Here is a 12,375-nt window from a genome sequence, read left to right on the forward strand (position 1 = left end):
CTTCCCAAAAGTGGTATTAGAGTCCTTCATTTGTCAGTGGATATTACTGCAAGAAAACTCTAGGCTTAAAAAAGAAGAAGAAGAAGAAGAAGATTGCTCTATTTCAGTCGAAAGGTAGATTTAAGCCCCTCTCCATCCCCCGGTCCCATGTTGAAAACCTGTGCTTGTAAAAGAGGCCTCTGTTGCTTTATGTGTCTGAAACGATGTGTCTGAAAACGAAGGACCTTTACCCAAGCATTTGGGAGTACACTTTTTCTCCTGCTCATTTGCCCTTTGTCCCAGTCCAGTCTCCATAGGAATAAAGTATTGCTCTTGCAAGCTGTCGATAAGACTGGCTGATGACGAGAGATAAGACTTTTCCTTGGACCAAAAGAAGTTGGGGAGGGGGCAAGGGGCAGGCGCTTCTCTCTCCAGCCACCCTACCAGCTGGGGATTCCTGGAGCTTCCAGCGGGGTTCAGGCTCCAGGGACACCTGTTTGTGGCCCCGGGGCCAGCTCCCTCCGTGGTAGCCTCGCGTCTCCCCCCCTCCCCCCCACCCCCTGCCTGGCAGCTCCTGCATTGGCTGATCTACCTGTGAGCTGTATGTGGATCTGTCTTCCGCGGCCAGTGCCGCCAGCACGTACTGTCAAGACAGAGGGAAGCCAAGCGAGGAGTGCAAATGCCGGAGCCTCGAGCGGGAGGTGAGCCGCCTCCCGGAGGAGTTGACTGCGGCTTCCCTTCCTCCTGACACACATGGAGTTTGGTGACGGTGCCCGAGGAACCGCAGACAGACACTTAGGGACTGGATGTGTGCGAGCCGGCTACTGAAGGCAGCACCCGCCTCGCCCGGACCTCCTGCTGGCAGGATGTAAATATACCTGCCGACCGGCCAGCCGGGACCGCCCGCCCCCACCCCCTCCTCCTCCCACCCCTGCCTCGGCTACCCAGCATGAGAGGAACTGAGAAAGCAACAGCCTGCAAGTGACAGCTCCAGCCGGATTCCGTTCGTCTCTGAGCCGAGGTGGGAAGTTGATTGTGCAGCAGCCTCATTGTGCATTCCTTGCATTGGCACCGCTATGTTTGCCTCTATCTGGTATGCCAAGAAGCTGGGTCGCAGGTTCGTGCACAACGCCAGGAAGGCGAAATCAGAGAAGGTATGGAATGAGTGGGGATGAGGATTACCTTTCCGACTTGCCAACTGCCTGCTCTAGACTGCTAGTCTGGGGACAGACGCAGTCTTTATTAGCTTGGGATGAGAACCTGCTTCTCCCTGGGAACGTAGTCCATGCCCCTCACGGAAGGGGTAACTCTTGGAGCTCTGCTACTTGGGGAGGGAGCACCGGGGGTTAAGGGGGATCATCCGCTAATCAGAGTATTAGGTGGAATCATCAATTGATAGAGTGTCTCGACAGAGACTTAATATTGCTTTAAATGGCATAGAGTGAAAGCAGTTGAGCAGCTGAAATATTTGCTTCTTCCAGGAGCTCTCTAGTAAACTTGTTGCTACACAGCATTATTTTTATTACTACACTGTTTGGTTCTGAAGAGGGCATACTAAATCCTGGAGCCTTTCTCCAGTACTTGTGTCCTAGTGTGTGTCCTAAGAACACGTATTTGGGACTCTCAGCAACGTTGACCAGACTCCACGGGGGTGCTTGGTATCTTTTCAGATCAACCAAGCCATCATTTCAAAAGTGTTTACAATGAGTAAGAATTATATTTATAACTGGGTAGCCATGGCCATTTAGAGAGTGGCTTTGTATTTCTTTTATTCAGCATGACTAGTTGTTTCCTCCTGGAGAACCTCCGTGTAGAATTCCCTCATTAATTATCTTTCTCTAAGAAAATAAAATGGCCTGTAAGTCTTGAGATGCATTGCAAGCTTTCCTCTCTAATTTGTCCTCTGCTTTCAGAGGCACTGACCAAATTGTCATTTTTAGGAAATTTTGTGTTCAATTTGATAGGTGTTGGGGAAACTTCCCTAGAATATAAAATTTTATGAAATTGAGATTTTTTTTTTACCATATTTCTTGGAGGATCATTGGTCCAGTCTCCTTTCTGCCTTAAATCTCCTCATGAGATTGACCCATAGGTGGTTTCCCTGGCCTGTGTGTGGCATAGTCCTTCCTCCCAACTGCAAAGATTCCTTCACTTTGACTTGTTATTTGTTCCTTTAGAGTGGAAATGCTGATAACATGGACAAGAATCCAGGGATAAACCTGAGATATGATTGTTTGTAGTGTGAAAAGAGAAATATTATTGGAGTTCTGACTTTAGGGATGTAGATCTTTAGACTGCCCAGATCTGAGGATTGTTATGAATGATGACAGACTTGTTATTTAATGGCACTTGTGGTGGGGGAGGAGGGCAAGGATGGGTAGAATTGATCCCTTTCCTATTCTGTATATCCCAGGTGACAAGATTGCAAATGTTAATTGTCATGTACCAGCAGCATATACATTGAACAGTTGGATTTGGGGGGTTTTGTTTTTTGTTTTGGCTTTTTTTTTTCCTCAAGTGATTTTTAAGGAAACAGACTTGTAAGTAGGTCTCTTATTGGAGCAAATGTTTTGAAAAAGTGCCTTCTTCTTATGAAAATTATAGGTTGTATGTATGAGAGGACTGTCAGGACCACAAATGGCTCTGAGAGCCATGGGGAGATAATGCCTATGCCAAATTAGTATGCAAAGAAAAGTTGAATCTCCCAGTGGCACTTAATTCAGGCTTGGGCCTAAATGTGGAGAACAGCAGTCTGAAAACGCTTTGTATCGAACCTAAAAGGATGGTAATCCAACAAAGTAAGGTGGGCTCCTGCTTCTTGAGAGTGGGGAGAAACTATTAAAGCGCCTGTAATACCTACCTCCCTTTCAGTCTGTGGAGGCTGATGCTTAGGATAGGCAAGACGAAACCAAAGGTGGGGTTATTGGCTTTAAATTATTTATTTCTCTTACTCAGGGAGTAAGGAAATCAACATTGGAGAACTGAAGTTTTGCTCTCTGAGTAATAAAGACTAAAGGAAAATTATTAACTTGAATGACCTTGTGCTAGCCGGGGGAGCTAGGAGGAGTTCATTTTGAATGCCAGGTGATAATAACTAATAGGAAAATAGCATCTTTTTTTTTTCAGGGTTTGTAATTCAACAGAGTTCTGGGAATAAATTAAAAGGTGTATACTGCCTTGAACAACAAAGGCCCTCAGTTGATCCTTGGTGAATGGAAATAGTTTATTTATTCATTATGCCTAATTGTATTATATGCCTTATTTAAACCAACTATTCTGGCTTAATATTTTGTCTAATGAGTTCACTAATAAAGTTTAACTGAGAAGACAGTTAACAAATGATAGTGCAAGCTGAATAAATTCATATAAAGTATTGCTGTAGCATCAGAGATCACATAATTGCAAACACGAAGAGGGATATAAAGTGCTGCTGACTATATGTTGTCATACTTTATTATAAAATGGAGGAAGATGAATAAAATGAGATCATTATTGGGTTTTATTTACAAAGTGACTGGTATATTTAAATGTGAAGCAACTATTGCTAGATTCATAGCATGTTTAGTATTTGGGGGGTATAAATCTGTATCATAGATAGTGATTGTGGGTTTATCTTACTACCCTCTGTAAATTTTGGCTTCTTTTTGCAATAGGTAGCATAGTTTATTTCCTCCTACTCTAATAAAACAACCTGCACCCATCATAGCCCATCAGTCCTATTTTAGCATTCAGGTTTGGTCTGGGAAGTGTATTCCTCAAGGCTGGGGTTAATTGAAAAGCTAATTGGGAATGTGCAAGCCTAAATGCCATCCCTAAACATGCAGTATGCCTTATTCATGGTTGCCTGGTCTACTCTTTTACCTCATTCAATGCCAATAGAATTAAATAGCAGCATGGAATGTAATGATAATAACAAGCACAACAATAATAATGATGACAGCCCTCATCCACACACGTTATACAGCAGGTGCTTTATGCAAACAGTTTTATGTCATCTTCACATCAATCCTATAAGGTCGAAATCATTTTTCTTGAGTCCAAGAAAGAAAAGTAGCTAGCCCAAGGTCACGCTAAGTTAGTAGTAAGTATCAGTGCTGGAATTTGAGCCCAACTTTACCAAGCTATTCCAAAAATGACTCCTTGGGTCTGTAGCATTCTCTTCCATCTGTCATTTACTTGCCTGAATAAGGTTAACTGTGTCTTCTTGTCTTGTCCCCCTCTTTTGATATTAAAATTCAAAAGTCATGAGGTTTACAGAATCAAAGTTACTGATCCTGTACCTCAGGCCCCTTATTTCTGATAAGACTCTACCTAAGCTATCTTGAATAGACAATTGTCTGTCCTGTTATTAAAGACTTTACACTCTTTGTCCTCTTTAGTTGGGTAAGTATAGCAAGCTATCATCCTGGTGCCTATTATTACTTTTAAATCGCTAGTAATTGTCATATCATCATAACCTAAACATTGGCATTTGTACTCATTGCTTCTTCTATTGAAACCAAATGTGTCTTTCATCAAAAGGAACCTAAATGCTTGGCAATTGCAGATGCGCTTTCTTTTTAGAGTGAGTCAAAGATATTAGGTGATTCACATTGTCATTTTTCGAAAAAGAAAAGCAAAAGGCTCTTTGTTATTCTTTCATTAAAAAGACAGTTTGTGCATACCAATAAATTCTTTGAACAAAATTACTTTAAATGTGATAATATGAAATCAAAACTGACTGGCTACAAAAGAGTACCTCCTTTCAGATAATTATTCTCTTCTCTCTCTCTCTCTCTTTTTTTTTTTTGACCCTATGTAATTAATTCAGACGTTAGTGTCTTACTTTTAAGCATTTTTGTCACATTTCAACCTAAATTACTTAATTTAGTCCATCTCTAGATTGTATTACTCTAAAAGGGCAGCTGAAGAAGCTTTGAAATAAATTGAAATGCAATTTCTGGTGACATAATAATATGCAAGAGTATAAAACCCTTGAAATTGTGAACCATCACTGCCCCATCAGCATTGCTTCTTTCATTTGTTTTTCTTTTTTTTTTTTTTGTATTTGTTTTTGTTTTAATTGTTAAATTTAACTATTTATGTTTAAGCATATACCCTGAAAAGTGGATACATAATGCATTTAGGAAAGATTGGCATGAGTATCCATCATCTAATAGACACAACTGTGCATGAGCTTAGCAGTGATATATAATCTACAAGTGATGTATGTAACTGAGCCCGAATATCCTGACATGAGGCCATAGTCACCTTTAAGAATTCTTTAAGAACCATCAATTGGTTCTACCTTCCTTTTCATCTAAACCAAACACATTAATTCAATATAGACTAAAATAGAGGATAAATTAGTAATGCATTTGCTGGCAGTATGGACTACATACTACTGAGTGACCCTAGCATAACATGAAAAGAATTGAGCTTAAAGTAAAGACCTGGAAAGAAGGCTTTAAATTAGTCCTATTCTTTGCTATCCAGCCTAAAGCCAGTCATTTTGACTCCTCTAGGCCTCAGTTTTCTTATTTGTGAAATGGAAGTAACACCTATGCTTTAGTAGAATCCCCAATGTCCTCAGGATCAATCCAAACCCTTTAACATGGTCTACAAGGCCAATCATGATATGACCTTTGCTTTCCCTTTACCACTAAACCTTGCCCCTCTTCCATGAAACTCTAAATTGAGCATTCTGAACTACTTTTGAATCCCTGAATGTCCCTGCTTTTTCTAGCTTTTAGGATTTTTCTTCTACTTGGCTAGCTAGCAAGCCACAAACTAGCTATATTCCTCACTAATTACACACCAATTTTAAGTGACATTACCATCACTAGGAAACCTTCCCGGACCCTACCAGCCCAGTATGGATCTTCCATTGGCTCCCACAGCTACTTGTACATTGGCTGTAATCATCTTTCCTTCCCCGTATTCTTCATCAGAATATGGATTCTCTGAATGAAGGACTGTCCCATCTTGTTTCCCTTACTTCAAGGCCTAAAGAATGCCTGGAATATGGTTATCTCTCATATTCTATTTCACTGACTCAAGGTTGTCATCAGTTGCAAGATGCTCCATTATTTCATGTATTATTAAGAAAAAAAAAGATTTTCAATGGGATTATAACACACTATCAGTTGCAAGATGTATCTTGGTTTCAGAGATGTTCAAATATAAAAATAAAAGTTTATATTTAGAATCAATGAAGTATGGCATAGCTAAAAAAATGAGTAATGAATGGGTTAATTTTGAGGATAAATGAGTTAATATAAATAAAGTATTTAAGGTTACACTTGCTATTAAATCACTTTTATTACAAATCATAACAATACTTGGCATAAGGAAATTTAGTAGATAATCCTAAAATATATCACACATTTTATTCTGTGCTGATGAGACTCCACTGGCATCACGTGTCCTATTCTGGATTTAGGAAGGTAAATAAAAAGAGGGAAAATGGAAATGAAGGTTATAGAAGAAATAAATGAAAAGCAATCAATCTGGGACCATTTAGATTGCAGATCAGAAAACTTACAAAAGCCTTCTGGCCTCACAATATATATTATATGTCTAAACAGCAATGATAGTTAACTTGTACTGAGTTCTTTCTATGAGCTAAGAAATGTGCTAATATGAGGATTTTCTGAGTTAGTTACCATTATGATGTTTTTAGAGCAAAAACACATCACCAGTAGGTGGCTAGAATTAGCCACCATATCTAACTCTAGAGCTCAAGCTCTGAACCAGTAAATGACGCTCTGTATGTATGTTTGTATACCTATAGTACATACAGAGGACTGTATATTATACAATATATGCTGTACGTTATACTGTATATATGACAGATGTTTACAGTGAGCTAGATATCAAGTTAATTTTTCCCCTTAAAAGATAAATATAAATGCAAATACAGAAATTTAGCTTAAGCATAAGAAGCAACAGCCTGATGTTGAAGACTCTCCAATTCTTAGTGAATGATAGAATCTTCCTACATCTATTTTTGCCTCATGGCAGATTGAAAAGTACCCTGACCCTGAGAGAGATGGACAGATTGTCCTCCCAAGTCCCTTTCTTAGAGCCTTCTGAGTCTTTAAGAGCTCATCGGTCATGAGCAGCAGCATGACTCAGCGGCGGTGTCTGCTGGCTGTGGTGACAGGACAGGTGTTTGTCCACGCTGAATGCAGCCCTGCAGTTCTCCCTTGTCACCTGGCAGGTAAATCAAGCAACAAAATGGGCAGTACCACCTGTCTGAAGTCCCAGCACTGCTACCCACCCTGGAACAACACAAAGTGCAGCTGTTAGCAGGACAGAGAGGGAGCCAGAGGGAAAAGACAGGATAAAAGATATGGCTAAAATGAAGGAGAAGAAGGTAGGCTGGGGAGGAAGATAATAGGTCACAAAACCACTGTAAAATTGTTATAATAATAGTACTGCATTTTACAATGACATGCACTTTACATGTATCATCTCATTTAATCCTCCCTACTACTTTCTATGGTAATCTCATTTTAGCTCTAATTTTATAGTTGAAGAAACTGAGGTATAAGATGTTGCAGAATTTTTCCAAAATCATAAATAGTGAAACCAGCATTCAGGGCCAGACCTGGTGGAAATCAGAGCCTGTCACCCTAACCATTCGTGTGTTCTTTAAGCTTTTCTTGGGTTGGATGAGCCATTGATGTGAAGAAGGGATAGACCAGCACAATAGCCATCTTCTGATCTACTTGTGCCTCATCTCTGCTGAATAACTATGTGACTAGAAATAAGATCAGATTTTTCACTGGGGGTCCTCTAGGAACCAGATATCCAGATAATTTACCTTCAGTACAGTTTATAGAACTTTAGTGCATGGGATCCCTGGGTGGCGCAGCGGTTTAGCGCCTGCCTTTGGCCCAGGGCGCGATCCTGGAGATCTGGGATCGAATCCCACGTCATGCTCCCGGTGCATGGAGCCTGCTTCTCCCTCTGCCTGTGTCTCTGCCTCTCTCTCTCTCACTGTGTGCCTATCATAAATAAATAAAAAAATTTAAAAAAAAAAAGAACTTTAGTGCAGAATGGCTTTTGTTTTGTTTTGTTTTGTTTTGTCTTCAGTATACTGCAGAATGGTATTCCTATGGTGAAGATTGGAAAGGGAAACTCTCCCATCTCAGATGGGAGCTCAACCATGATGATTCTTATAGAGATAAAATTGATAATCAGATAAGGTACAAGTCTTATTTATATATACTATATTTTGGGGGGTTGATAGAAAAAACATTTCACTTTAAATAATGCTTTCAAGTATTCACTCAATTCATCTGAGGTAGTCTTATTTCCCCTAATTATTAAATTATTACCTAGCACGTGGTAGACCCTAAATAAACCCTGGTTGAATGACTGAAGTGGATGGAGAACTCTGAGCTATATGGGAATAAAGATTAGGGGACAGTAGGCCTGTGTGTCAACTACTCTGTCCCAACCGCCTGTGCTACATTGGCTAAATCTCTTAATCTCTGGGTTCTTCATCTGCAATCACATTCCTTTCAATTTTAATACTCTCTGCTCCTAATTATGACTTGCTGTGAGTCATTAAAAGGAAAGATTTTATCTTATTTGTGCTCCTGGCACCTAGAACAGTGCCTCACATTAAGAAAAATTAAGAAAACATATGCCAAATGAATATACACAACAGACCTGGAATGTCTTTAAGTATCAGTAAGAAGAATATAGTGGAAAACCTACCTATTTTCAAAGTGGGAGCAAGATAAGAAACACTTCTTTATTGCCTCTTTTCTTTGAAGGAAGAGGGAATATGAGGCATTGTATAGCTCTGGGGTAAGAGGCTCCGTTTCTCTTTCTTTTCCATTTTCCATGCCACTAATACTAAAATGAAACAAAGAGTAACCAGCAGAATACCAGAGTTCTCTTCAACTACCAACAATGATATGTCAAACTGTGAAATTTTCCAGCTGCTTTGTCCTACATGCCAGATTTCAGGCTTATATTTGAGTATGAATTGTTTGTTTTTTATACCTTCTCAATCTGAAAAGTCAGGTTAGTAGAGAATCCGTACCACACTTGCTATGGACTGAATGGCATCTCCCCACCCCAAATTCATATATTGAAGCCCTAGCCCCCAGTGTGATTATATGTTGAGATGTGGAGATAGGGCTTTTAGAAGATAATTAAGGTTAAATGAGATGGTAATAGGGAGGTCCTAATCTGATAGGATTAGTGTATTTGTAAGAAGAGAAAGATTTCTCTCTTCTCTCTCTCTGGGCCTCTTTTTCTCTCTCTCCCTCCTCTCTTCCCCCCTCTCCCACTCCCTCTCCCTTTCTACCTTTCCCCTCCTCTTCCCTCCTTTTCACCTCTCTCCCCCATGTGAGAGTGAGAAGGAAGCAGTCTGCAAGCCAAGAGGAGAGCTCTCACCAGATATTGAACCCTTCAATAACCTTGACCATGGACTTCTCATTCTCCAGAACTTTGAGGGAATAATATGTTATAATATACCTAGTCTATGGTATTTTGTTATAGCATTTTGAAGAGACTAATATACCACGATGCCATGATGGCCATACATAGTAATGTCCAATGTTTAGTCCCCAGAGTTGGGTTATCATTGCTAGGGAAAAATATATAGCCAATTGAATATTCTTTTTCCTCCAAAGCATGTAAGCTCTAATAAGCACAGAGCCACTGCAGGGTTATAATCCACTACTCTTGTGAAAGAGATAGGAGGAGTTATTAAAATTGGTCATATTGTAGCAAAGGCAGGAAGAAGTCACGGGCAAAGGGAAGGAATGAGCTGGTTTTGAAGGATCACTGTTGTTTTCATATTCTGTTTATTAACCAACAGAGCAACAGAAGTGAATGCTAACTTTTCACCCAGCATATTTGATAAAATAAGAAAGTAAAATAAAACTCCTCAAATACAATTCTTCCCTTTCACACCCACTTGATACTGTAGGTTACTCTGATTTACAAACAGAAATTTTTTGCTTTCTATACTGTGCACTCCACATTTCTTCAACACTGACTGTGGGAGAAAGTTGGTACTATGAGGAGGGCATCCAATTTTTCACCATTGTTTGCAGCAAGATATGATGAAAGGAGAATTGTCTGAGGCAGAAGTCAGTGACATTGGTGTCACTTTCACAGAAGTATCGAACTATGATACAGTTTGACATGAGAAATTTTGGTGACTCTCTAGCACAGAAAAAGTGGAAACTAATGTGCTGAGCGAGAGAAAAAAATATGTTGGTTGTGGGGGACTTGGAGGAGGTTGTTGGTTGGAATAATATAAGAGAATAAGAAAAATATTTTTTTTCTTCTTTCCTGAACATCATTCTGGCCTAGGACTTATTTTCATGTCATTATTTCTTAAGCTCCTTGGATAAATCCTTTGTCACCTTTATTGACCTCTTTTCTTTATACATTTTGTAAATGTTCTTGTTGTCACACCCAAAAACAACAATATGACAGTGGAAGAGTACAGCCTTGAGTTCAAATTTGACTCAACATCTTACAGGTTGGGTGACCTTGAGCAAACAACTGCATCTCCTTAATTATTAATGTTCTCATATATTTAAAATCATGATAACCATCCTTGCATGTTTTTTTGATTCAATTAAAAACTTCATGTAAAGCATCTGGTTCATTGTAAAACATTTAATATTTCCTTCTTTCCTCCTTCCTCCTCTCCTTTCCTTCAGTCTATTCATTTTTTTAAGATTTATTTATTTATTTATTTATTTATTTATTTATTTATTTATGATAAACAGAAAGAAAGAGAGAGAGGCAGAGACACAGGAGGAGGGAGAAGCAGGCTCCATGCCAGGAGCCCAACGTGGGACTCGATCCTGGGACTCCAGGATCGTGCCCTGGGCCAAAGGCAGGCACTAAACCGCTGAGCCACCCAGGGATCCCCCAGTCCATTCATTTTCATACTCTGCATCATTCCAGAAGGGATGCAAAGCAGCTTTTGGTAACTCCTTCATTAGTGATACCTCTTACTCTACTACTCCCTCGGGCTTCAGAATGGACTTTGCCTCCCATCCTAGTTTTATAGAGTGAGGAGTTGTGTGATTATATCCCTGCCACTTGTTAGAGGAAAATAATTATTAAGGAAAGCATCTTAACAAGTGAAAATTGTCAGTACACTGACTAAGGGTGAATTCTAGGTTTTTGTTTCCTTTTTAATAAATAAATCCTAGATCATTCATATAAAAAGTCTAACCCCCACCCTGCCCTGTCTCCTACCTTTCTCATACCTCCCCTCTCTCGAAACACACCATGCAATTTTCAAGAGTGATTCCGTGTGTTTGGTGAATGCCAGTCAAGGCACATTACTTATTTGAAGTGAAGTGTTATGTGCTGAATGACTCAAGATGTTCATATCCCAGCTGGTGAATATATCACATCACCTTTGTAGCTTTATTTCAGGTCTTGGAGAAAAGGGAGAGGGTAAGCTCCATATATTGTATATCAGAACCAGAAGGAACCTTCCATTTACAAATGTTGATAGAAATGTTAATGAAGACTTATCAAAAGTCATTACGATGAGCCAGTCACTGTTCTAAGGTTTTACATGTTCTAACTCAGCTAATCCTCACAATAATCCTATGTGCTACATACTGTTATGTCCTCGTTTTTACAGATGAGGTACATAGAAGTCAATTAATGTGCCCAGAGATGCACAATTAGTGTTAGTTTTAGGGGCAGGATTATAATTATTAATTATCTTCACTAATCTGTTTCTATTTTCTGTTTTCATTCCGTAAGTAATACTTTTCATTGTTATCACCATTTTTAATGTTCCCTTGCCACCTAGATCTGAATCCACATTCTTAACTACCCTGCTGCATTATTGCCCATGTCTTTCAAGTAAGCAAACTGAGCATGCAGGAAACATGAGGATTGGGAAATTTCATGCCCAGTGCAGTTGGCAGTCAAACTTTTGGGACTTGAACTCAGATCTTCCAAATACCAGGCCATCCCTTCTTCTGGCCAGAAGTGACTCCACACACCATTGAGATGGATGCCCCCACATTTATTTCCTATGATCAGATCTCAAGGAATTTTAAGTATTATCCTTTTAGTCTGAAATAAACAGCAACTGATAGGTTCCTCCATTTCACCAAAAGTATTACTGGCTGTATTCATGTTGTTGGATAGTGGTTTTCATAAATTATGATGATATTTTCAGTAAATAATTGATCCAAATTCACTGTGACTTCTGAGCCCTGCTTGCATCAAAAAAAAAAGTTATCCAACAGGATGGCATTTGGAAAACAATTCCACACCAGTGGTTGCATTAATTGCTACTTTGAATGTTCCTGCTGTGAAATGAATGGAGCCACTTTGGATCTATTTCTTAGAAATAACCATCTTTATTACCTCTGCTCTAGGATGCACAGTTTTGAGATTTTT

The 12,375-nt window shown here is 39.5% G+C and overlaps 1 protein-coding gene across 20 annotated transcripts in view; it reads left to right on the forward strand.

The window, feature by feature from the left end:
* DLG2 (discs large MAGUK scaffold protein 2) overlaps window positions 1-12,375 on the forward strand; it is a 1,987,603-nt gene that overhangs the window by 1,094,275 nt on the left and 880,953 nt on the right. Inside the window, exon 1 of one of the 20 annotated variants that reach the window (XM_038568442.1) lies at window positions 911-1,133. The exons of 18 other annotated variants lie outside the window; for them this stretch is intronic. In XM_038568442.1, the coding sequence (XP_038424370.1) occupies window positions 1,056-1,133 (78 nt within the window). In that variant the 5' untranslated portion in view covers window positions 911-1,055. Of the gene's footprint in view, window positions 1-910; window positions 1,134-12,375 lie in introns of those variants that run through there. One more of the 20 variants, XM_038568446.1, reaches the window with a different exon arrangement.

The sequence above is a fragment of the Canis lupus genome, chromosome 21 (genome assembly GCF_011100685.1).
Source record: "Canis lupus familiaris isolate Mischka breed German Shepherd chromosome 21, alternate assembly UU_Cfam_GSD_1.0, whole genome shotgun sequence".
Classification (NCBI taxonomy): Eukaryota; Metazoa; Chordata; class Mammalia; order Carnivora; family Canidae; genus Canis; species Canis lupus.